This window comes from Pleurotus ostreatus (assembly GCF_014466165.1).
Source record: "Pleurotus ostreatus strain PC9 chromosome Unknown scaffold_4, whole genome shotgun sequence".
Classification (NCBI taxonomy): domain Eukaryota; kingdom Fungi; phylum Basidiomycota; class Agaricomycetes; order Agaricales; family Pleurotaceae; genus Pleurotus; species Pleurotus ostreatus.
Window position 1 is genome coordinate 3,278,312 of NW_023503159.1, and position 24,743 is coordinate 3,303,054.

Sequence of the window (24,743 nt, forward strand, 5' to 3'; positions counted from 1 at the left end):
ATAAATTCCCAAGGGTGACCCTAATCGTACGACTTGCCAAATGGCGGCGAAATCAGGTCAAGCCCTTTAAATCTAAGCCACCACCATCTCCTTCTCCAAACGGGCTAGCGTTGAGCCAATTTGCGCGCTGACACTCCCATAAATCCCCTTTGACCGCGAAAATCACCAGAACTTACCGCCAATCATGGGGTTCACGTCGATGCTCACTCTGCTCTTGACCCATCCTTTGGAGTTCAAGACTTTGGTTCAATTTTACTTATACCATGAACAAAAACGAGATATCACGTCCATGCAAGAGTACCCGACGTCTGGATGGGATAGGAAGTCGATGAGGCGTTGCTGGGAATTTTTGGATAAGACGAGTCGAAGTTTTTCTGCTGTGGTCAAGGAGTTGGAAGGTGACCTGGCCAGAATTGTATGTGGACGCTTTTGAGTCGAGGAATGTAGCGACTAACGCAACGTATCAGGTATGCTTATTCTACCTTGTGCTACGGGCACTAGATACCATTGAGGACGACATGACGATACCCGACGAAGTCAAGCAACCAATATTACGCTCATTTCACGCAAAGACTGTTACGACTGGATGGAAATTCGACGGAAACGGGCCGGACGAGAAAGACCGTCAGCTCCTTGTCGAGTACGACACGGTGATTGAGGAGGTCAACCGTCTGCCAACAGAGTAGGTGTCAGGCGTAGCTTTTCAGACGAAGGTTCTTAATCCCCGTACAGATATAGAGCTGTTATTCTTTCTATCACGGAAAAGATGGCTACTGGAATGGCAGACTACGCCCACAAAGCAGCGACGACCGGTTCAATCTACCTGGAGACGATCGAAGAATACGATCTCTATTGCCACTACGTCGCCGGTCTCGTAGGCGAAGGTCTTTCTGGTCTCTTCTCAGCGTCGAAGAAGGAAGCACCATGGTTGAAGGACCAGCTTGAGCTGTCGAACTCGACTGGACTGCTCTTGCAAAAGACAAATATCATTCGTGACTACCGCGAAGACGTTGAGCAGCAACGGTATTTCTGGCCGAGGGAAATATGGGGGAAGAAGGAATATGGGTTCAAGGAGATGAAAGAGATGTACGTGTGGGATGGACCTGATGGGCAGAGCGTGAAGAATCGGGCGATGTGGGCGCAGAGCGGCATGGTTGTTGATGCCCTTCGACACGCTATTGATTCCCTTGACTATCTACGGGTTCTCAAGAGTCAAAGCATCTTCAACTTCTGCGCTATACCCCAAACAATGGCGATGGCGACTCTGGAGCTCTGTTTCATGAACCCAGCCATGTTCCAACGAAACATCAAGATTCGCAAAGCTGAAGCTGCGTCTGTGAGTACACCCCTACAATGCCGCCTCCGAATCTTTAGCTTACCATTTGCTAGCTCATCATGCGCTCTACGAACCCAAGAGAAGTTGCGTACCTCTTCCGCGACTACGCACGTAGAATCCACGCGAAAGCCGTGCCTGAAGACCCGAACTTCCTTCGCATTTCTATCGCCTGTGGAAAGATCGAGCAGTGGTGTGAACACCACTACCCATCCTTCGTCAGCATCGTCCAATCCACCGCGGGCTCCGGTCCATCCCCTGTCTTCAACGAAAGCGATGCCCGCACACGCATTGTCCACCTCACAGACGCGCAGGACCAAGCGCTCTCGAGGAAGAAACGCGAAGAGGATATCCGCAATGGGCTCAAACCCGATGCAGTTGCGCGCCACGCTGAACAGGGTAGCCCATGGGAGTTGTATTTGTACGTTGGCGCCGCGTTGGGCATGATGGGTCTGCTTTCCCTTGGTGTGGTCTACACCGTCTTGTACTTCTCATGAGGTGGTGTGATGCAGCGTCCTCTTCATCCCTTTGTTCTGCCATGCGATGGATGACATCTTTAATTCGTTATATCATTATATACTGGCATACTGATTTACATTATACATAGACGGAACAGCTTTGGCTAGTTGATTTACAAAATGAAGTTATTTCACAGACGACGTCAAACACACCTGTGCCCAGTGCGCTTTGCACTTGTCGTTACTGACCTCAAGCGTCTTCGGGACAACGTCGGTGACAGACAACACTAAACCAACCCAGACATCGAGGACATCGCAGCCTTGGTTGAATAACCGAGAGACTTTTGGCATGGTGTTGTCACTGACAGTAGCGTCTACCGAGTCCTCTGTCTACCAATGCCTGATGGTTATGCCGTTTATGCTTAGAATCCTTGCGAGGGGCCTCGATTGGCACCATAGTATGAACGAGTTCATGCCACCACTATCATTTAAGTGATAGTTTCGAACTTAGCTACTCCAGTAATCCGTGCCACAAATCCTTGACAGGAACGCTAGGTGCTTGCTCGCTTCGAACATAACAATGCCAGCAAGTCGATTGAGATCGCTGTCTACAGCACTCGTTAGTGCGAATGACGCCAGTTAAAAGTAGCATCGCGTCTTCACTCGATCTCCAGTGCACTCACATCAGTCACCTCGCTTCATCAGTAAGCAGCTTACAAGAGAACCAGTCTAAAAGTTCGCAACTAACTGAAGCGTGCTATAGGTCTTCATCAACCATGCAATTCATCCAGACTGTTGCCTTCGCCGTTGCCTTTGTCGCAGCCATTGCCTCCGCCTCCTCGCTCACTGAGGACGGCAAGCCTTGCCCCAAGGCAGGCAGCTTGTGCACGGTGTCCAACCCGAAGGGCTGCTGCCCGGGCCTGACATGCACTCCCAGCGGAACCAGCGTCGCGGTACGTGTCGATCATCATCTTAGTTGTCAATAGCTGAATCTTGATAACTTTTAGACCTGCGAGTAAATTACTAAACTATATACTCATATAATCGGCACGCACTAATTGACCACAAAATGGGCATTCCTCTTGAATAAATGGTGATCACTGATCATGAGCTTCAGGCCGTTCCGGCATTCAGTCCTGTCTACTGTAGCACAGGGGTTGCATGGTAATAAATGCCGATTCATTTTTACATACATTGTTGCAGTTTTGGTTGGCGCCGACGAGCACGAAGCTACCTATATGTCTGAGTTCAACGTTGATACAATGAAGCCCGAACGGCGAACCGGAGGTCAATTCGTACACCCAAATCTAGCATCCCATTTCCATCTAGACTTACGTACTGGGGTCCTTATACCGTCGCCACACTGTCCACTCCAAACTCTTGCTGAATCTCAGGGCAGATTTGCAAGAAAGCCGTGCCGAGGAACTCAAAGTCACTGAGCTACGAGGACGCAAGCCATCATTCACGTCAGTCATAACATCGTAGGAGCGGAATATAGACGTTCGGACACCCACCTCGTTATATATCTGTGCGCTGCACCTAGCCCACCACTTCCCATTGTGATAGAAAGTCGCAGCGAAGACGTTATGCTCTTTGAGGAGTTTCTCTGAGAATCGATTCTTGATCTCGGGCGTCCATTTTATTTCGCCGGATAGTGGTATCTCGACATTTACCTTCAAGATGATGGATCAATCAGGTGTTCAGTTGCGATTCGACTAGGTCTGAAAAGGCAGATTCAGACATACCATGTTGAAGGTCAGAGACCCGTCGGGATCCAGGACTTGGGTCCCTAAGACTTCCGCAAGTCGCTTGCCACCAGCGATGGCAAGGTCGTGGCAATACGCGTTTATCTTGTCCTCTCCGCCAAGCCATTCGCGAAACCGAAGGGCTAGTAGATAGGCATGAAGACGAACACGCATCCCTCGTATAATTAACTCACCAGGCAATACGCTGTAAAAGGGAACAAAGTCCATAGTACCATTCCCTGTATTCATCGCTTAAGCAACATTGCAACTACGGCAAGTGAGCGAGGAACATACAGTTGAATTGTTCGATAAAGGTCGGTGGGTTTCCCGGGGAAACATACGAGTGGGATGTCGGGATGCTGGTTTTGATGAGATGTTGGTTCCTATATACACGTCATTGGCTTTATTTCTATCTTCACCCAGTAGCAGAAGACGTGAACTTACCGTCTGGGAACATACAACACGGCACAGCCGCGTTTCGAAAACAACCACTTGTGGCAGTTCTAGAATAGTTTAACTAATGATGAGACCAGCGCGCGGAGTACCACGCACGGAGACCCAGAAATCGGGTTGGGCTTCTCCCAGGTTAATATTTAACTCCTGACCAATGGCATGTGCAGCGTCAATAACGCTGAGAACGCCTGCCTCCTTGCATATTTTGACAAGTTCCTGCCACGGCAGGCGGACGCCTGGGTTAGCTACAATGGCGTCTATGAGCGCGACGGCCCTCTTTCCCGGAGGTTTTGAGTCCACGACCGATTTCACGTGGGCACGAAATTTGGAAATCATGTCGGCATGAGTATCGGGGAAGTTGATGGTTAACGTCGAGATGGACGGATGTGGTGGCCTGTCGGACAGGTACTGCGCCGTGCGAGAAACAGCACCATATGTCGTATTGACTGTTAAATTTGGTCAGAGCACGCCTTAATCAATGCAAATGACAATACAATCGATAATAATATCCCCATTCTCCCACTCAATATTTCGAAGTACCGTGTTGATGCCGTGAGTCGCGTTGGGTACGATAACACATTCGTCCGCCCGCGCACCGATAAGTGGTGCAACTCGTTGCCTGACTTGAGCTTGCATGTCGTAGTGAGTGAACCGATGATGGAAATCTGGATTGCGTTCAACGTCCAGTGTTAATTTGTTGCACTCTGCGTGAACCGGCAGCGGAACGGACCCGTAAGATCCTGGGCACACATCTATGAGTCGATCTCGAACTTGCGGTGGTTTGCCGCCTTACCGTTGTTGAGATTGACATATTTCGGGTCGAAGCCAAAGTACTTTAGCATCGCATGGCCGAATGGCGGGGGAGATGTCCGGCAGACCTCGTCTAGCTCGAAGTTATTCATTGTTGGTAGGAAGGAAGGTGTTGCTTGCTGACTCATTTCCAGGCATGAGAGATTTTGAAGAATTTGAAACCTGGAGCAAATCCTTCACGTGGCCGGCAGCGAAGTTGCACGCGAGAGGATGTCTCAAGATCTAGATACCATGCTATGAAACCCGGACGAGGTTTCTGTAACAAGGGGCCCAGTACGTCGGTCAGGCTCTGGTCACTCGGAACTGGTTCCCTGAGCTAAACACTAGGCGATATGAGGTCAAAAAGTTTTGGACAAAAGGAGCTGGAATAACTCACGCAGAGTACACATCAAAATGCCGACAGGACTTTGCTTTTGACGACTCTAGTACTCATAATCAGTACTCAGGCCTTCAAGCTTCAAGCTTCAGAGCCCTGAACCACAGACGATATTGGCTTATCGGAGCATTTCTGACGGTGAGAATTATACTAGGAGCCCCCTTTCCACGAAATAACCGTTTAAACATTCCTTGTCGACTGACCACTTTGTGCAACCGGGCAATTTCTGATCTTGCGAGCAGTCTATCATTCTTGTTGTCCCTGTGACATGTCTCAGGACCTCGTAGGTACCACCATGCGGCCCATGGCGAATCACAACTTCCATCACACCGACCAAGCGTCTTCTCAAGGATTAAGGATTGCCTCCACCGTTTACCCTTTCACAACGAATTTCGTCGTCTCAACGTCAACGCCAAAATAATGGGCATTTTCTGGTCGCTGGCGATTGACCCTCGCACGGGAGTCTTCGATGCTCACTACTGTAATGTTAGGTATTGATCTGTGGACTTTCTACACCATCGCCTATAGAACCATCCGCGGTTTGATATGTTGAAGAAATCCTGGATTGCCTATCTCTCCTTTCGAGGGCGCTCATGTATCTATAAACTCTAACGTCTTGATGATAGCGAATTGCTCAAATGTCAGTTGATTATACCCTCTGATTTCTACGACTCGGGCACCGTCGCGCTGAAGATAGCAATGATCGGGTCCCCTTACGCTATATGCGAAAGCGAAAGGCAACTACCACTGAGCAGTGTAGACATTTGACTCCAAGTCAACGTAGGGGCCAAAGCTAAGCGCTAAAGCCTGAGACACGCGCAAGAGTGGCGAGTGCGCCATCAAGTCAAAGCAAAGAGCTCGACACGTTCTCCCGAATGTCAAAGCTATCGCTGTGGCAAAAGGAGGCCCTACGTTTGCGGGCTGCATAAATAGAGGGGAGATGCCAGAGGTATGATCATCAACTCACCACTACTAGCCCACTACCACTTATACAACAATCCGCCTCCTTCATCACTATGATGGCTACCCAAACTGTTTCCTTCAACGACGGACAGATGCTGCTCCCCTCTGACAGGAACATGGCTGACGTACAACCTTCCAACACTCTTCCTAGTGCCGACGGAATGGCTTGCGCTTTGGGTTTATTCTCAGCACCGGCGCCGTTGAACCCAGTTCTCGCTGAGTTCGGCATCGCCGACGACCTAAACGCGCTGACAACCGTCACAGAGTACAAATACGGCGCCTCGGAGGACTGCGACATCGACTGCGACGAAATCCATTGTGCTTCGGGTTCCTTCTCAACATGGGGGGCTTCTATGGACGTAGTGACCACAGAGTTCAGCATCACAGAGGACTTAAACACGCCGATGTCCGTCAGAAAATACGAATACGACTCTTCAGAGGGCAGCGACGACGACTCCAAGATGGATTCGGATGACGGAGAGGGCTGGGCTACAGTAATGTCAGAGGAGGACACCGGCGGAGAGGATGGGGGATGGTTCACTGCAGTATCGCACTTCAGCGACGCAGGCGACATGGAGGTCTACGAGATTGACGAAGGATACTTCGCAAGACAGCAGACTTCCGTCCAACCACTCTTCCCTCTCACTCCCGTTCGAAGCTGGGGCCCGAGAGGAACCATGTAGACAAAGATTTGATACGATGTCGTAGCAGTTGTGACATGTCGTGTGGCGGATCCTGTAGACCTGGATATGAAAAGACCTTAACGCGTTATTGCCACAGTATTGCCACACCTATTTGAGCCACTTTGAGCATCAGGGACGATGGTGGCAAGATGGTGGTCCAAAGCTGGTCCAACCAAGGCCCTATATAAAGCCACGACGCTGAGTATCAAGTATCGAATCCCCACCACAAACTTTCCCCTCACTGCACCGCCTTCATAGCATCTGCACACATCTAAACGAATACGAATACGCGACAATGCCAGCGACGAGGCTGGCGCTTAAACGAAAACAACGAGAATTTGATGATGCCGAGTCGAAGGAAGTGGTCGTACGTGCTGACGCGAAGGGCAAGTACAAAGGACGGCCGGGACCTTTACACGACTTAGTATTAGGGGATGAGGGGCCGGTAGGGAGGGCGGAGGCGCTGGGAAATTTGAAGATGGAGGATGTGATTGACCGATTGCATGTGGCGAAAAGGGAGTGGGAGTCTTGCGATATGGGAGACGCCTCTAGCGAAGAGGAACGCGACGCGGAGGCAGAGGACGGCGAACAAGGACAACAAGAACCAGAGAAAAGCCAAGATTTCTTCGACACAAAGGAAAGAGCGTCTGTGTCGGGCTGGCGCGATCCAGTTCTGCGGGATTTTGGGTTCGTTGCGAGCATGCCAGCGCGGCAAAGACTGAAGAAGTCGCTCCGTGCGAAGGATAAGGTAGAGTGGGGTGCAGGAGGAAGCCTTACACGGACACGGGAGCAACAGGGAAAGACCGGAAATGCTGCATTTCGAGAGAGTAGAAGGGAAGCTAAAGCTGGTGCTGGAGATCTCGATGCAGAGCTGATTGAAAAGGGCGATAGTGGGAAGCAAAAACGTTCGGCGGACGCACCAGAGGAGCTAGGTCCAGAATCTGAGGAGGAAGAAGACTACAGTGCTCGTCCCCTTCATGACCATATTTCCACCATATCTCTGGACTCGGACTCCGAACCAAGCGATGGCGACAGCGAAGGAACAGACCTTCTCTGGTTTTATCCAATCGGCCACCGTATCACGGAGCAAACGTATCCCAGCGAGGCCGATTTCGATGTCGATGGGGGTGCCAACTACGAGGATGCCGACGACGAATGGGACTCGGAAGAAGAGGATGCTAAGGTGGTACAAAGGGAACCTCCATCTGAGGAGGAAGTATTGCACAGGTTCAAGGGAAGCCCGCTGAGGCTGGCCGTTTTCAATGCGTCGCGGGAGAACTTGATCAAGCGAATCATCAGAGAAGGTTGGTTTCGGCACGAGGAATCAGTGGGCCTTCTGCGGTGAGTTCGAGTCGCCAAATTGTCCACCTGGATGTCGAGCGTGAGGGTACTGTACTGATAGAAGTCAAATGTCGATGTTTGAAAAAAAAAATTGTGTATCTGATATTGACAGTCTGGTAGTTGTCAGTGAGCGTTTTAAGCGCAGAATAGGCGTAAAAGACGTGGTCGTTTTCCACCGTCTTCATCAGCGCATGGGCGAAACTGAGAAGTAAATGGCATGGAGGTCCGAGAGGGTCCGAGGAAGCGAGGCGTTCTGGTGCGGCGTTGAACAACCCCTGTCACTAATTCGCACGGTCATTGAAACTTCACCGTCCTTGCTTTGACAAGTTGTATTCGTTTTTATTGTGTGCTTTACAAAGGGACCGCCAGAAACCAGCACGCGTAGAGTTCGGACTCTGCATCTTTCGAAGTCCAGCATCGGTGTTTCTGCACGTTCATCCTCTTCCCCCGGCCCGAGCCCCTCCACAACGCGACTAAATCACTACTGTTGCGACGCGTACTGGAGAAGCTATTGGACTTCGCGAAAGGAGGATCAGCACAACTATCCGACATGGGGGCCTTTCATAATATGTAGCGTCTCAGGCTTGGTGCCCAACACATTACAAGGAACCTTGCTGGGCCTTGCCGCTCATGTGTGCTCTATGAATAACGCCGCCGTGGGGCTATAAGATATGTAAGTCGTCTGCCATTACTGCGGCGTCACGGTACTCATTTCAATCTGGTAGCGATTCTCGTTCAGGATGTTTTGCAACTTAAGTATGACTCTCGCCACTGGTGTCATAACATCGTTTATTCCCCTAAACGTCCCGGAGTATTGACGCGTCTCCGCGGGCAATCCGTGGGCGGAAGTATTCGTCTGCCTGCGGAGCTGGAAGGGCAGCAGCAGCCGTCGGGTGGTTCTTCTGGTTCTCGATCCGATATGATCGATATTCTGGGGAAGGTACAATCGCAACAAGATATACAGATATTCCTCCCAAGCTCGGGCTCAAACGCCTCAAAATTCACGTCTCTCTACCTGCTCCGCTGCTTTGTGTGCTTCTTGTTTCTCTTTTGCTGTTTTCCGGAAAGAACGCTTTCGATACTGGGTTCCTGCTTTATCCGACCCGCTGGCTGAGAATCATGATCCCGACGGCTACTGCTCCTCCTCCCTCTCAGTCAGTTGGTCCTCGCCTTGCATATTGCTCGTCCCAAGGGCCTGGTTGCAGCTCGGCGAATCATGGTACCAACGTAGAAACGGGCGCTTAGCAGCAACTACGCTGAAATTTACCTTATAATCTACGACTGTCCAGTGAATATGGCTAAATCTATTTTGGGCACGATATCGTCCTCTTCCTCCCGACGCGCGCTTATTTTGACGTGAAATGTGCGGAAGCTAAATGTGATGTCATTCTGCTCGTATTCCTCGCCGCACAGGCCATAAATCGAATTGCGCCTGGCCTATATAAAGGTGGGCGGACGAAGATCCCTCTCTTCACAACTCTTCCACAAACTATCCCCACAAACTACCCTCACAAACTACCCCCACACTTCACGCACATTATGAAATCTGTTTTTGCCCTCGCTGCGGTCGTCGCCGCCAGCAGTGTCCACGCTCTACCAGAACAGCTCGAGAAACGGGCGGAGGTTAATGGTAGGTCGTTGTCCTCGCTCACGCCCTCCTCGCCTAACCTACTTTGTAGAGACCGACATCCTCAACTTCGCGCTCACTCTCGAACATCTGGAGAACGCGTTTTACACGGGCGGGCTTGCCAAATACAACGAGTCGGCCTTCAGCTCGGCCGGCCTGGTTCATACCGCCCGCGACTATCTTGTGCAAGTCGGCGAGCACGAGAAGACGCACGTCCAGTTCCTCACCGAGGCGCTTGGGTCCAAAGCCACTCAACCGTGCAACTACAGCTTGTGAGTCACCAAGCGAATGCCACCCTATCTCTCCATTGACGCGCATATATACAGCCCGTACACAGATGCAAAGTCATTTGCTGCTCTAAGTCAGATGTTGGAAGGCGTCGGTGAATACATCGACCTGTACGATCGAACAAAATAGCTGACAACTCATACAGGCGTGTCTGCTTACACCGGTGCCGCGTCACTGCTCACTACGAAGGCATATATTACCGCAGCGGCCAGTATCTTGGCCACAGAAGCGCGGCATTCAGCTCTCATCTCCCAAGCGATCAACGGTTATACACCGTGGTCGGGGGCTTTTGACGTACGTGCAGTGTCATACATCTACAGTAGACGTTAATCTCCGCATGAAGGTGCCCCTCGGCGTGAACCAAGTTTACAGTTTGGCTGCAGCTTTCATCACTTCGTGCCCCTCTTCGAACCCAGCGCTCCCTGTGAAAGCTTTCCCTTCCTTAAATGTCACGACATCCAACCCCAAGCCAGGCTCCAACATCACCCTCCAATTCAACGCGACTAGCGCTACTAACGGAAGTAGCGAATTGTACATGGTGTTTTTCACTGGGCTTAACAAGGAGTTCGCCAAAATCATGAACAAGACGGTCACTATCCCCGCTGATTTAAGAGGCACGGTGTACGGCTTGGTGTCGAAGAATGCCACGAACGCGACGGATAACGACATTGTCGCCGGCCCCGCCATTCTGCAGTTCAACTTCGATGCGTCCGGTAACCTCACTTCCGCGTAGAGTAGAATTATCCCCATGTATTTGTTGGCTGGTTAGTGTAGTGCACCTATCTCAAAACCGATGAAAATATTGTGCAAGAAGCCCTCGTTGCGAGATGTCACAAATTCAGGCTACGTTTCGTTCGATCATCACCAATGCTGGCATTCTGTCCAGCAGCAAAGATCAAGATGTGTCTGCGAATGAACGTGGAACCTTACGTGGACACTTGCATAGGGCTATGACTGCCTTTGCGGCCGTAACGAAGAAAAACGCCACTACAGATCAGAATATGCCCTGGATGCAGTCTTGTCATAGATGTTAGCAATATTGCAGTGCATGTTCGCATTGACTTCGAAGTCGTTTAATGCATTCTATACAATGTTGCGCAGGTACGTATTCCTCAAACAGCATTCCAGCGTTTACAACGGCCGCAATATCTCATAATTCCATGGAGTGTCCATCAACTTACATCGCCCTCGAATTATGTAAATACATCTTCACCAATTCTACAGGCTAATACATCGGTAAGAATACACGTCGCTTTCGGCTTTTTGTGGGACTTTAAGGGCCAGCAAAGTGGTGAAAAGTGGTGAAAGGCTATGGACTAGCTCTTTGGAGCGCTTCAGTGGAGCTCGAAGCCCCGTTAAAGTGCCCAAAAGGCGACAAAAGTCAGTTTTGTCATTCTTCTGATGCTCTGATTCAGAGAGGTAGGGTGAAGTGTGAATAAATACTATCCACGACTCTCGCTCAAAGTCAAATTATAATCATGCTTTCAATGGCGCAGGCAGACGGCCGATGGCATTGGTGCCCATTAGGAGTTTCGATGGGTTCGAGCTGTTGTATATTGGGCAAAGATTGTTCCAGGCTTCTGCTCAGGCTGTAAGAGGACGTAACAGGGAAGAATAGGAAGTGAAATATTGCTTACCAGGTACGGGGTTGGCCGCTGCAGTCTGATTTACTCCTTCGGCAAAGACGACAGCGAAGCCACTGAGAATGGACGTTAATCTGCTGTTGCTCACAAGAGGAGGGAGATGGACTTACAGGTCAAGATGCCAGTCGATGTGGCTAATAGGAATGGCACGGTTAGTTCGGTCGCAGGGAAGCGAAGAGAATTATTTACCAATGGAGGAACCATGGACCTGCATTGTCTGCTACAAATCGGATGGTGACGTTGTCCGTTGGGTCATCACCGATGGATACGACATCCCTACGGACGGGGTTTTCGTAGTTGTACGTGCTGCTGCCGGCACTCCGAACTACGGCGAAGGTATGCTACAGGATTGTGAGAAACGCCAAGACGATGCATAGAAAATAGGCTCACCCCGTGTAAATGGATGGGATGCTTCATACACCAATTGCCATAAGTAACTGATTGGAGTGCATGAGGGATGATTTGAGACGTACCGGTCCAGCAAATACGAGGGCAGGCATAGTGATCTCAACGACGTCTCCCAGCTTAATGTCATAGATCGACCCAGCAGGGGCCAGATCATGCGCATCGCGTGTGCCCGACAAGATCTGCAACAACACTGGAACGGTAGGGGGCACAAACGTATGGTTGTTCGCGGTGAACAGCGCGGTGGCAGGATCGAAAGCGAAGTTTAGGTTTATGTTGTGATCGGCGCCGCCGGGGAATGGTTTGCCTGGCGCAGGCTTCTTGATGAGGGGGCGAAGGTTGTATTCGCGGAGGGGGTTGGTAGCGTTCTGCTCGGGCGTTGTGGGGTCGATGCTGCGTGCGCCTTTGTAGCGGAGGATGGCAGAGTTCATCTGGTTTTCGAAGCCGGGGTCGCCGCTGTTGGGGTTTGCGCGAATCCAGTAGTTGCCGACTGCCTGATTCGCGTTGAGGACAAGCGAATAACGTTGGCCTAGAACAAGGGAGGCAGTAAGCTTCCGCGAGAATGGAACTCACGGCGATTAGAACGCACCTGCAAAAATTTGCACTTGATCGACTGTTGTGAATGGAGGTTAGACCGGAGTTCTGCGAACAGTGTCGGAAGACTGATGATATACGTACCCTGCAGAGGCTGAGTATTCTCTCCATCAGCTTCGATAACAGTGAAGGTATGTCCGTCGATAGAGAATTGATAGTTGGAGTCGCAGGAAGTGTTGATGAGCCGAATACGATAGCGCTTGCCTTTGACCACGTTCATGACGTACAGCGGCGAGGCTGGACCGTTGAGAGAACGGCCAAGGCCATTGAACAGTGTCGAGTCGGGATGGGGGACTCCAGTGAGCGACAATGAGGGGGCATGGTACCTTTGATGGATTATCAATTGTCAGTGGCTGAATCAAGTGGTGTTTCACGTACCAGTCACCAACGGTCAGCACGGTGGATTCTGAGGGGATTTATGTCATACGACGGATAGGTGAGGCACAAATTGAGATAGCTCACCATCGTCGACATCGTACAAACGCTTGTGGGGGTCATTCTTCGAGTAGACGACCAATGGCCCCCGCAGTCCATCACAGTATTGTGTCCCAAGATGGGAGTGATACCTAGGCGCCGACGCTATTAATAAAGGCGTATATAAATATCGGGCAATAGACTCTCACCAAAATGTTCCAGCTTGATCAGGGACTTCGAAGTCGTACAAAAACGAGTGGCCCGGAACGATTGGACATTGCGTAACCATGGCAGGGCCTGCAACAGAACGGCACATGAGCGCCGACTTACGCGTTCGAAGCCGCAGCAAGAACTCACCATCTGCCCAATTGTGTCCCTTGACGAAGAGACCGTGCCAGTGCTATGCGAGGGACATCATCAATAAGCGTTCCTCTGACAAGTGCGAAGTCGCTTACGATACTGGTGTCGACCGGCATCGACGTGTCGGCGAGCTTGTTCACGACATTAATTTGGAACCTGTCGCCCTGTTGGAGCGCGTATTAGCTCTACGCCGAATAAAGTTGGGGGTTACACGTACGGTCTTGCCCTTGATCAATGGGCCCGGGTAGGAGCCACCGGCGAGCACGGTTCTAGGGATCGTTAAACGAACGGTATGAAGATTAACCTAGCCATTGTACGCACGAGCGAGAAAATCCATCTGATATGGGGTGAACGTAACGCGTCTGAGTGGATGGCACGATGACAACAGGTAGGCGAGCACATACCTGGTTGGATGACTTTGTTCGCGATGTTCAGCGTTCCGCGGGGCCCAATGCTGGCCTCAACGCGTACGAGTGCTAATGCGAGTGAAACAAGCGCAACGAATGCAACCGCCATGGGGAGATCGGCTGAGGGGATGCGGTATGGAACTGGTGTATGAAGGCCATTCTTATATACTCCATTCTGTGTTCGCTTCCTCCCAAAACGCGATGCATCTCGACCTAAATTTTGATTTTGATGTGACACGCGCTCTCTGCCGGCGCATTCCCAAAACTTAATGTTAGCAGGGTCAACGATACTACGGTTCAGTTGGATCGCACAGGATGACAAGCAAGATCTGACCGGGACAAACAGGAGGACCTCCTCCTCCGACGCTTCGCGGAGTTACAACACCATTCAGCGATTCTGAAACGCATTAGCAAAGAAAGTTCAAGCCCGAGGTATTCTTGTCTGAATACCACTTCTCGTTTCTTTGCGACAGAATCAGTAGCGTAGGTTCTCGATGGACTTTGGTGTGGGTGTTGTCATCTTCCGATTTTGGCTCAACAGAAAACAAATGGCCATCATTCGTTGTAACGTCTTTCACCACCAAATCGTTTTTGACTGATTGATATTCGGATGAATCGGCAGGCGTTGATCAGTCGAGGGCATTGAACCCCGCTGAATTACAGCATACGCTGGACCTCCTCTCGCACCTTAATGGACCTACAAACACTGGGCCTCCAATGGGCAATGTCACAACGCTTCCGAATCGGAGCCAGGACCAACTATGTACGTATCCCAGACGGCTGTATTCATGATGGCCCCGTTGAGCGTTGCTGGTCTGAAACAGACATTCCGAATCCCCGTCCATGGATATCGGCGGATGCCAGCGCCTGATGCCAGTACCCACACAGCGCTAATAGTACGATCAGCGGCAATCATTTGTTCGCCACCGACATCATGGCAAGCCACAAGCCCCCGACGTTGCTGGTCTATGGACTGCAGTCGACGAACCGTTTCTATGGGTCGATATTTGGCCAGATCTCAGGTGCGTCGTTGTTCGTTGCACTCCAGAGCAGGTTGGGCGTCGCCACTCAAACCCCGCCTCACACGACCACATACAATGTATCCAAATCAATCAACGGCCTGCGCCATCTAAACAGACAATCCCGAGGATGCCCACAAGATGGGGTACCTCGAAGGCTGGCCAGACTAACTTAAGACGTGCATGCCGTTAGCTGATATATCCGAAGCACCCCTCCATATGAAGCCACAGAGTGCTGCAAGTGCGCCATTTGTGCTACCCCCTGGGCTGGTATCGCCTGGTTCGCGCCAGAGATACGGTACCCCCGTTTAGGACGAGCGGAGAACCCTCTTCTTGTTCCGCGTCAACCTTGGCCCTCGACGGTATTGATGCGCCTGTCGTTCTATACGTACCATGGCCCGCTCCACGCCCATATTCTTCATTACGCGGGTCATACCCTGAGTCTGGACCTAGACGTGCACGATGACCTACACCACGGATCACTGCCAATTTCATCTTTGTATTGCCAAGTCCCAAAAGCATCTTTGAAGGGCCTCCCATGGATCCCCCGAAGAGCGACACCCCCATTCGCGCGACTGATTTCCTGAGTTCACGGACCTTTGCAGCGGCCGACGTCCTGAGCATGAGCACATGCGCACCACACCTATGTTCCTTGAATGTGCGTCATCTCCCGTGCCTAATTACTTCCCAGATGGGGCACCGAGAAGCAGAAACGTTCAAGCTGTCTGTTCGCGTCGGATAATCAGGTAGAAGCAGCAGCCGACTTAGCCCCCTCAGCATGTCTTCGTTTGCTTGTAACTGGTGCACATTAAGAGGAAGATGATTGCAATCAAAGAACCTCTTAACGTAAATGCAGCGGAGAAGGCGGAAGCCGGATACGCTCCGGAGAGCGATTGATGAAGTTGAATGGTACAATCTAGTACCACAGCTTGTGCGGTCACTGATATACTCACGTACGTGGAAGCCGTGCCTTTGGTAGATGGGCTATCAGTTGCACCGTGCAAACTGCAAGGTCGAGGCGTTGGTCGAGGCTTGATGAGCGGCTGAGACTACCCGAGCTCAGAAACTATCGTTAACCTGAAGAAAGAGGTTCAATGTAGCCCTCGAGCTTGTTTGAAATTGTTGATGGGAAGGTATTCAGGGATAGAACAGGAGGGCGAAAGGGGTCTTCCCACGTGATACTCACGCGGTTCTTTGCCGCCACTGGCAGTGGCCACTCTTCTTGAACTTCAGCTTTACGACCCATTCACGACCTCGTTTCTCGCGAAAATGTACAACCCCACCTTCTCTGTCGCAGGAATGAATGCCAGCGCGAATAACCACCACGGTGGACCGAATTGGGGCAATCCTGGCGCCGGGGGCTTTGCGGATAGTTTGAATCCGCCCAGAGGGCATTATCAGGCGGGGTATATGCTGGTGAGCTGATTTCCCATCCTTTCCGGTTACTTTATCTCATATCGGACGCGAAGTCTGCCTCACAGAATAATGTAAGGCGTCGCAGCTGTTCGAACCTCGAAGAATTCATCTTAGCGCTTCACAGAACTCGCCTCAAGGAAATCAACGGACGGACGACGTGCCGGTTGTGCCCACCAAGGCTAAGCTGTCGAGGGGCCCTACGGCCGACTTTGGCATGTCGTCTATGTTCGAAAGTTCGAGAAAGCGACAGACGATTGCAGATGAAGACGCGCCACCGACAAACTCCGTTAACGACATTCCTACTGAGCTGCATTTCGACTCACCACCACAGTTCAGACAGAATGTAAGCAGAATCCGATAACATTGCTCTTCTGCCTGATTTATCGTTTGTTTAGCAAATCGCGGAAACCTCGTTCAACAGACGCCATGCGCGCACACCTTCAACACCACAAAACAATCAGGCGTCTTACATCGTTGTCTTCGGCTACCCACCAGACAAATACAGCCAGACGGTCGAATATTTCAAATCCCTAGGCGACTCGACCGAGGCTGATAATCATACGGAGGTGACGAATTGCTTTCGCATAGGTTATAACGACCCTGGTGATGCGCTCAGAGCTGTGAGGAAAAATGGGGAAATCTTGGGCGGGAGCTGGATGGTCGGTGCCAAGTGGGCCGTAAGTTCTCATTTGACTTTGCGTAGTATGTACCTTACGTGTTCATCTGAAAGGATCCAGCGCAAGCGGAAGTGATGCTAGGTCAACCAATTACGCCTCGCAATGCCATTATGGGCAATCCAGGCGCCATTGAACCGGCAGCGTCGCCCCAGAATGCGATGGCAGTGGACGAGCCATCAAGTCACCTACCATCGCCGCGGATGACTGTCGGCACACCCCTCAAGTTAGCCCCGTCATCGTCTGCATTTAGGAGACCAGGCAGCGAGAAGGCAACCCCAGTACGACTAGCGGCTGCGGGTACACCTGTTGCTATGCAGACGACCCCGGTGCAATCGTCACCCAGCAAAGGTGTGCTCGGGCAGGTATCGGACTTGATTTTCGGGTGGTAGTTACATTAATTGGGCCTCGTCGTTTGTGATATCGATTGGCTACGTGCCTATTTGGGATACACGCGCTAAGTGCTTTTCCGCTGTGGGATGTTGACTGGCTACTATTTTGATCATTCCAACCCAGTTCCGAGGATGAAAATTCTCGGTATACATATCGGGTTCCCGCCCAGCCATCTTGTTTGGCGGGAAGTATCCTCGGGACGCACTTGTGATGGCGGGCGATAAGTATATGTTGCCTTGGCAGCTACTGCAACGGATCTAGATCTGCTTCTATTGCGACGAATTGAGCGGCTATTTAGCTGAGGCAGGGGTCTTAGCTCGTGGCACGTAGGTATTCCGTCTTCAGAAGCCAATGATCCCTTCCGAGGGCTTCGAAACGGACATGGATCGTGCCCGGACTGTAGGTCAACAATGCGAGAAGCATTTGCACATGATTGACATACTCAGCTGTCTAGGTTCTCCCTTCGAGTTCCACTTGAAAGTGAGCTATTAGGTCCCAGGCGCAAGCCTCCATCCGAATCAGAGTGATTGGCATCGTGTTTCTGGCATCTCTCAGCGAATGGCTTCCCGTGTGCCTCGCCACTTGTCATAGGGATTCGATTCCATGGCTGCCTAGATCTCTTCAGCCCTCCCGATAGTGCGAGTAGATCGTGGGATGATTGCCTTTCAATCAAGCTTTTCACTTGCATAGTATGGATCCATGAGTGACCACGGTCTATGTTCAGACTGGGATATTTATACGGATTACTATTTTATCGCAGCTCTGCATTTTATCGGCCACCTTTGTTCCCTCCTCCTTCACAACATCCATCGCAATGCAAGTGGAAAAGCGGCTGCGAGTAGCGATCTGGTAAGATCACAGGCTTCCTCAGCTCTAGACCACTTGAGCTAATATGAACTTGCAGTGGAGCTGGTATCGGAGGCCTTACATGCGCGTTGGGGCTCGCGAGATATCCCGATATCGAGACCACTGTCTACGAAAGCTCTGCTAATCTTACTGAAGTCGGGGCTGGGATAGGTTTATGGCCTCGTAAGGATCCGAAGAGGCTGTCGAATCAAATTGTTAACATATGGCAGGACCTTGGAAGGTTATCCGGCAACTTGGTCTAGAGCAAGACCTACTCAAAGTCGCTCAGAAAATTCCACCGGACGAGCTGGGTCAGTATTGCTACACCGATCCGCAAACCGCCTGACGAAGATCCTCGCAGTCGCGACCTTCGAACTTCGTAGGGGTGATATCAAGCAAAGCCAATGTCCCTATCGTTTGGTGACAAAAGGTTTGCCAACTTCACTGCAAAGTGTCGACAGATTCCTGACATCCTTTCGTTTTGGCAGGACCACTGAGGACGTTTCACCGTGCAGCCTTCCAGCAGGTCCTTGTCCAGAAATTCGTGAAAACTGGGCAGATACAATACTCGAAACGACTCCGAGGGTACCGTTCCCTCGAGGCGCCGTCTCGCAAAATCGAGCTTGTCTTCGAAGACGGATCCCTTGCGTTCTGCGACGTGCTCATCGGTGCAGATGGGGTGAAGTCAGCAGTGCGTGCGACGATGCTCACGGCAGAGGCTAAGCTCCTTTCGTCGAACGGCCATTCGGCGGAGGCCAATGAACTCCTGGGATGCATTCGACCTTCTTGGAGTGGCCAGATCGTCTACCGTGCTGTCTTTGCAACCGAAGCTCTTCGAATGCGATCACCGCACCACAGAGCAATCCATCAGGCAACAATGGTACGCTATATCTGAATCCTAGCCTGCTTATGACCGCTGATGAATAATTGACCCATTCAGTACTTGGGAAAAGATTCTGTACGTTGGCGCATTACGGCCGCAATGTATCTCACTCATGGGTTTTTCGGCAGTTTATCATCGCCTACCCTCTGGCTCAAAATAAACTCATCAATTTTGGTGCGTTCGTCATGAGGCACGATTTGGAGAACACGGAATACGACGGACCTTGGGTGGAGAAATCAAGCAAAGACGACATTTTGGTTCGCTTTGCAGCGTGGGAGCAAGAGGCTAAAGATTTGATCGATGTGAGTTGACGTCCTGTTCTCTCTCCTGAGCGCGTCACGATGTAATTTTGAAAGTGTATAGATACTTTAAGCAAGTGGGCTATCCACTGCGTGCGGCCTATACCGACGTATGTTGGTGGTCGAGTGGCTTTATTAGGGGACGCAGTGAGTATTTTAACTTGCAGACATAAAGCGTGCTGAACAAAACATCCATAGGCCCATGCAATGACACCACATCAGGGATCCGGAGCCGGTCAAGCAATTGAGGTACGATTACGACTCGTTGTCCCATTCCTGTTGGTTTGTTCACTGGATCCTAACCGTCCAGGATGGGTTCATGTTGTCTTCACTGCTCGGGAGCTCGTACACGACGAGGGAGACGGTATCTGAAGCGCTCCGTATATATGATACCATACGAAGACCGTTCTCGCAAGACGTCGCTCGAAGATCCAGAATTAATGGCCGGTATTTATCTTTCGCGGGTCCTGAAGCTGGCAACTGTGGCGAAGACGAAGTCCTTGAAGTATCGGAGCTAGGTGAAGCGATCACTAAGAACTGGGAATGGGCCTGGATATCCACGGTGGATGATACGGTAGATGATGCTCTCACGATGCTCTTTGAGTCTTGTAGGAAGTAACAAAGTGTACATATGTAATACCAACGAGAGACTGGACATCTATACCTTGAATCAGGTCAGGGCATCGGTTCAGTGTTTCTTGCTCAAACTACCATCTCCCGCGTGCGCTTATCATCGTGACGGTAGGTACGATGCCTAGAATCTGCTCGAGAAGAGCGAAGGAATGATGCACGCGCAACTAAAGGTCTTACGTATGGCCTTCTCCTAGAGAAAGAATCCTTCGTACTATGTGGCTCTGTGCTGGCCGAACTTCTAGTCTCCCAACAGTCCTCGGCTGGTTGACATAGTAGCAGTTCGGTGCCCAATACTATGAGATAGAATCTTCCTTCTTTTGATCAAGCTCCCGAACAATTGACTACAGCACCGTAGTCGATATATTTGGTCACTAGACTCGTCGAAGTCGGTCCGGAAGAGTGCGCTTGTATCCGTACGACACAAGGACATATATTGTGAAGAAAACATTTTCAATCCTCGAGGGCGACAATCCCCTGTCTAAAAGCTATTTGCTACACATAACACCTGCAAGCAATGTCGTCGGCGGGGATGACTGAGGACAGGGTTGGATACTTACCTCTCCGGGGAATAGCAGGTTGCAAGTAGGACCAAGGTTCGGATTGTTTGCCACCAAGGTGGCTACACTGATTCCAGCCGCGTTGGCAATTGAGGTGCACGAATCGCCCGGCGCGACGACGCGGACATTGTTGCAGTTCAAGCACGCTCGTTGTAAACAAATAACCTGGTTAAATATGTGTCAATACCTGGCCGCTGGCTGAGGTCAGATAACTCGCCTGGCCTGGGAAGATGTTCGTGCAATTCGCGTCGATGACGCCAAAGTTGGACGCCGCCAGCTGGAAACTAAGCTCGCGTCAGTATGTGACCGACTCGAATCCGTGAACGCGAATATGTTTACGAGGAAACACCTTGCTCCGCAGAGATTCCATCACAAGTATCCCCCGAGCGCACGGTGAACGGACGTGCACAGGGGATCTGCATTTGCGCAACCGTGCACACTGTGAGAAGAGGTGAGAGCGCGTCGCAGCGGTGGGCAGAACGCTTTACCTGCGGTTATGGCAAGGAATGCAAGACGAAGAATAGAGGAGGACATTGTGTGGAGAGGCTAGAGGCTTTGTTGCAAGCTGGGGTCTACCAAAGCAAAACAGACCTGTTTTTATACGCGAGAGGTCCAGAGGCCGGTGACTAAAGGGACAGCTCTCTGTTGGAAGCAAAATTGAACTCGGACACCACGCGGGGGCCGCGTCGAACGGTCCTGATGACCGAGTCATACTCGCAGGCGCTCTGCGCATTGATGCCTGCCATACGATTTTTTATGCGGTATGAAGGAGAAGCACGAACCCATGAGAGACATTCTGTCATTATCGCCGTTTACCGTGCTTCTCGGTAGCTGAACTTGACTGAATAACGACATGACTAGCAGGAAAGAAATCAGACATTCCCCATGAAAGGATCAGAAATATTTAGCGTATCTTCTGATGGTGGCCGCCATAGAGTTCCGAGTCCAAAAGGCCTGACCATTGGCCCTAGGCGTTGTTCGTGTCCTTTGCGCGTTACGCTCAAGCGAAATCAGGGTCGCATGACATATGTAGAGAGCATCTTCGGAAAGCTAGGCGGGCATATTCAATGGAGGCACATTGTACATTGCGGATAGGAATCTGAGCCTCAGTGTCTAAGGCCTGAATGCACGAGTGGCCATAAGCACATTGACCGACCCTCTATTCGCCGAGACAGAAAGAAACGATCAGGTGGCGTTTAGGCGCTCAACTTGACTGAGTTTGCCGAATTTCATGTCTTCTTGTTGGCGTACACAGCGAGGTCTCGTTCATTGGTTGTCTCTGGTTTCTGGTTTGAATGTGAAAACATATTGCCATCCTCGTCAATTCACTTGCGTAGCTTTTGCGCCATTGCTACCCGTCTCAGTCCTTTTTCCCCTTCATGGTCGTCCTTGGCCGTCGTGGAACCCATCACAGAAAAGGTCATAATGATGGCGCAGTGAGAAGGAAAATGACCTGTACATCGCAGCAATTGTGAGCTTTCCCTCTTCCTTTTGTGCGCCTCATTTCACCAAAAGTGGGACCAGAAATCATGGAATCAGACTCGTCGGCGAGCAAGCTGAAGTGAAGGGAACCCAAACCACGCGCGAGTCTCTTGCAATATGCATGTACTCTGACCCCAAAGACTTATACTTGGTTGCAGACTCGAGATGTACAGTATCCAATATGAGCGTTCCGCGTTGCTCACGCGACCTATGCAAAGGAGTTTTTCATCGATGGCAGATAGTCGGGACGCAACATCTCATTGATTTTCTCCCTTCATACCTCTTTCCAAACGGCGAAAGAATCATCCAGCAGTGGGGCGTCGCCGGGATGAGCCTCGGAGGACATACTGCTTGTTCTTGGCTGATGGTGTGTCCATCATATCTTTCTCCACAGGGAGGGGTAGTTAATCTAGTAGCAGAACCGCGCATCACGTTTGGGGTCGTCATCCTGGGCTGCGCCGATTATTTGGCCCTCATGTCTCGTCGAGCAGAGGAATCCGAGATCGAGCTCACATCACCTACGCTCGTTGGTTTCCCTCGTCCATCGTATGGACCCGGTGTACATCGTCTAGGAATCCGTTCTTGGGTAAGAAGATCCTTGTGCTCCGGGGTGTGACGGATCGACTTGTTTCGTGGTGCGTGAGCGCTCTGTTTGTCCGACGCCTAGAAGTCGGCGAAGGGGTTTTAAACAATAATAGCTCAAGAGGGCGTCGGCCATAAGTGTACGGAGGAAATATCGAAATGGATGGCTGTATTCCTGAGGTACGGATGTTTATCCTCGAAGGTCGCCGCTATGGCAAAGCTATAATACTGGGTGGGGTGTTCTTGGATATTGCGAGGTGCGTTACAGTCAAGTCGATTACTGTTTTCACTCAACTCTTCGGTCGTTAGAATACATTTCTCAGGAACGTGTACATGTAGTCTGTAGATGACCCAAATAAAGGAAGTGGTTGATCTGAATCAGCGTTGTGCTAAGCGCTGAGTGTGAGAACAACATGATCAACCACATACCCGCATTGAACATCGCCCCGGGCCTGATGGTGCTTTCACTGCTCCTGCCATGTCCCTAGCCATACTTCCATCTAGTTCCATTCATTTTAACCGTAGGATTTGACCCGAACGAGCCTGGTCCCAGTTCCTGACTTTCTCCAGGTCCCTTCACGAAGAAACCCCGAAGGTGTCTCCGAACGCTAGTGAATAATAACCAGTACGCAGTGGCCTTCAAAGCAAAGACGAACGCATCACAGGTGCTTTCCACGACCATTTGATGACTACAAATGTGCTGACGGCAAGACAGCTATACAACATTAAACCTAATTCTGGGATCATCGAAGTTGGCAAGACCTTGAATGTTGTGAGTACGTGTCTAAGCGCGTTTCATTTCTTCTCGGAGTCGCTGAGAGCAGCGGTAAATAGTAACGAAGGTGGCTGTAACGGAAGAGCCTCCTCTAGACGTGCCATGCACCGACAAGTTCTTGTTCGAAAGCGCTGGGATCAGCAAGCTATTCGGTGTGTACAAACTCGACGCTGAATTTGTATGTCTTTAAATCGTATTATCTGCCAGCGGCACGCTTACTCGATCTTTGCATTCAATAAGTGGGAGAAACGCAAGAAACAGAAGAGAATACATCACCGGAAGATACCTGTGGAATTCTTACCCGAGATCGAGACTACGGGTGGAGAAATTGTTCATTTGTACCCAAGTCGGGTGCTCAGATTTTGGGGTATGTTTTGCCTATCTACGTTGCCTTTGAGCTGATTCTTATTCAATAGGGTCCGTCACCGATGACTTGGAGACGACGTTGACTATCGACAATGTTTCGACCGAGCCCGTAGCGTACAAAATCATGACCAGTAACATCAATGTAAGGATAATTGTCCAATTGCCCGCGTATCTTAGCTAAACTGCTCAGGACTTCCTTGTTTATCCCAACATGGGCAGAATCGAACCGTTAGAAGAGCACGAAATCATAAGTAAGCACCAGCCACTTCCACGTACTTTGTCCTGTTCCTCGCGTTGATTAAGAGTAGTTGTGCGAAAGAAGGCCAAAGTTGATTTGACGCGGGATGAGATCGAGGGTGTCGGTCGTGCGGATAAGTTTCGAATCCTGACTACTACGATCCCGATAAAACACAACGACTCTTCCATCGATGATGTAGTAAGTGCTTCAATTCGCCATGGTTGTGTAGTTACTAAGGAGACGCAGTTCGCCTGGGCCGACTTGAGGCCAGATCACAAAGTTTATAGCCATAAACTCCCAGTCAGATATCCGGATTACGTTGGTATCGGTGAGAACATCCTCGACGAGACTCATGACCCCAAAGAAGTACATGAGAAGCATTCCGATGGTGAAAAGTCAGCCATGTTCTCGTATCCTCCTTCTATGTCTAATTGTCCACGATAGGGGTGCTGACATTGACAAGGGAGCGCCTAGGTATGCTTGATACGATTTATGCCTTGTCTTTGATTTGACCGATGCGCTTCTCGCTGTGAAGTCGCGATCCTTCTTCGCTTCTTCTGATCTTTTAGGCAACGGCTTCCGCCATAGACATTGTTCAAATAAAGGCTTTCTATTACATCGCCCTCCCGGAGTTGATCTCCTCTCCTTGATCATCCTAGCGCCCTCCCTTACTCTCCTGA

At 50.7% G+C, this 24,743-nt stretch overlaps 10 protein-coding genes across 10 annotated transcripts; 8 read left to right on the top strand and 2 right to left on the bottom strand.

Annotated features, from left to right (window-relative positions):
- Positions 1-184: 184 nt before the first annotated feature.
- On the top strand, positions 185-1,959 carry ERG9_1 (bifunctional farnesyl-diphosphate farnesyltransferase/squalene synthase; the record flags this gene model as incomplete). The annotated part of the gene is made up of 5 exons (XM_036776461.1): positions 185-415; positions 468-682; positions 733-1,336; positions 1,390-1,754; positions 1,941-1,959. 5 exons carry the CDS (start codon positions 185-187, stop codon positions 1,957-1,959), a joined length of 1,434 nt encoding a protein of 477 aa, XP_036632480.1.
- A 608-nt stretch (positions 1,960-2,567) lies between these two features.
- PC9H_006924 (uncharacterized protein) lies at positions 2,568-2,810 on the top strand (the record flags this gene model as incomplete). The annotated part of the gene is made up of 2 exons (XM_036776462.1): positions 2,568-2,744; positions 2,799-2,810. 2 exons carry the CDS (start codon positions 2,568-2,570, stop codon positions 2,808-2,810), a joined length of 189 nt encoding a protein of 62 aa, XP_036632481.1.
- Positions 2,811-3,138: 328 nt separating this feature from the next.
- On the bottom strand, positions 3,139-4,891 carry PC9H_006925 (uncharacterized protein; the record flags this gene model as incomplete). Its single annotated transcript, XM_036776463.1, has 8 exons — positions 3,139-3,231; positions 3,306-3,464; positions 3,537-3,775; positions 3,831-3,919; positions 3,981-4,039; positions 4,089-4,435; positions 4,484-4,729; positions 4,783-4,891. The coding sequence occupies 8 exons, from the start codon at positions 4,889-4,891 to the stop codon at positions 3,139-3,141; spliced, it is 1,341 nt and encodes a 446-aa protein (XP_036632482.1).
- A 1,300-nt stretch (positions 4,892-6,191) lies between these two features.
- Positions 6,192-6,821, top strand: PC9H_006926 (uncharacterized protein; the record flags this gene model as incomplete). Its single annotated transcript, XM_036776464.1, has 1 exon — positions 6,192-6,821. The coding sequence occupies one exon, from the start codon at positions 6,192-6,194 to the stop codon at positions 6,819-6,821; it is 630 nt and encodes a 209-aa protein (XP_036632483.1).
- Positions 6,822-7,116: 295 nt separating this feature from the next.
- On the top strand, positions 7,117-8,166 carry PC9H_006927 (uncharacterized protein; the record flags this gene model as incomplete). Its single annotated transcript, XM_036776465.1, has 1 exon — positions 7,117-8,166. The coding sequence occupies one exon, from the start codon at positions 7,117-7,119 to the stop codon at positions 8,164-8,166; it is 1,050 nt and encodes a 349-aa protein (XP_036632484.1).
- Positions 8,167-9,701: 1,535 nt separating this feature from the next.
- Positions 9,702-10,810, top strand: PC9H_006928 (uncharacterized protein; the record flags this gene model as incomplete). The annotated part of the gene is made up of 5 exons (XM_036776466.1): positions 9,702-9,792; positions 9,842-10,061; positions 10,116-10,171; positions 10,223-10,371; positions 10,421-10,810. 5 exons carry the CDS (start codon positions 9,702-9,704, stop codon positions 10,808-10,810), a joined length of 906 nt encoding a protein of 301 aa, XP_036632485.1.
- Positions 10,811-11,553: 743 nt separating this feature from the next.
- Positions 11,554-14,009, bottom strand: LCC5_4 (laccase; the record flags this gene model as incomplete). The annotated part of the gene is made up of 15 exons (XM_036776467.1): positions 11,554-11,657; positions 11,715-11,776; positions 11,831-11,854; positions 11,910-12,061; positions 12,194-12,654; positions 12,715-12,738; positions 12,804-13,045; positions 13,098-13,125; positions 13,182-13,285; positions 13,343-13,430; positions 13,491-13,533; positions 13,589-13,657; positions 13,711-13,762; positions 13,815-13,830; positions 13,898-14,009. 15 exons carry the CDS (start codon positions 14,007-14,009, stop codon positions 11,554-11,556), a joined length of 1,581 nt encoding a protein of 526 aa, XP_036632486.1.
- A 2,179-nt stretch (positions 14,010-16,188) lies between these two features.
- Positions 16,189-17,401, top strand: PC9H_006930 (uncharacterized protein; the record flags this gene model as incomplete). Its single annotated transcript, XM_036776468.1, has 5 exons — positions 16,189-16,335; positions 16,389-16,406; positions 16,460-16,678; positions 16,731-17,012; positions 17,066-17,401. 5 exons carry the CDS (start codon positions 16,189-16,191, stop codon positions 17,399-17,401), a joined length of 1,002 nt encoding a protein of 333 aa, XP_036632487.1.
- An 815-nt stretch (positions 17,402-18,216) lies between these two features.
- PC9H_006931 (uncharacterized protein) lies at positions 18,217-20,049 on the top strand (the record flags this gene model as incomplete). The annotated part of the gene is made up of 10 exons (XM_036776469.1): positions 18,217-18,251; positions 18,307-18,431; positions 18,479-18,559; positions 18,610-18,678; positions 18,737-19,128; positions 19,189-19,206; positions 19,260-19,433; positions 19,488-19,577; positions 19,629-19,679; positions 19,741-20,049. 10 exons carry the CDS (start codon positions 18,217-18,219, stop codon positions 20,047-20,049), a joined length of 1,344 nt encoding a protein of 447 aa, XP_036632488.1.
- A 3,113-nt stretch (positions 20,050-23,162) lies between these two features.
- SCS2_2 (phosphatidylinositol-binding protein scs2) lies at positions 23,163-24,632 on the top strand (the record flags this gene model as incomplete). The annotated part of the gene is made up of 11 exons (XM_036776470.1): positions 23,163-23,205; positions 23,255-23,349; positions 23,400-23,460; positions 23,519-23,637; positions 23,700-23,826; positions 23,876-23,967; positions 24,016-24,076; positions 24,134-24,261; positions 24,310-24,458; positions 24,508-24,537; positions 24,599-24,632. 11 exons carry the CDS (start codon positions 23,163-23,165, stop codon positions 24,630-24,632), a joined length of 939 nt encoding a protein of 312 aa, XP_036632489.1.
- Between the last annotated feature and the right edge of the window lie 111 nt (positions 24,633-24,743).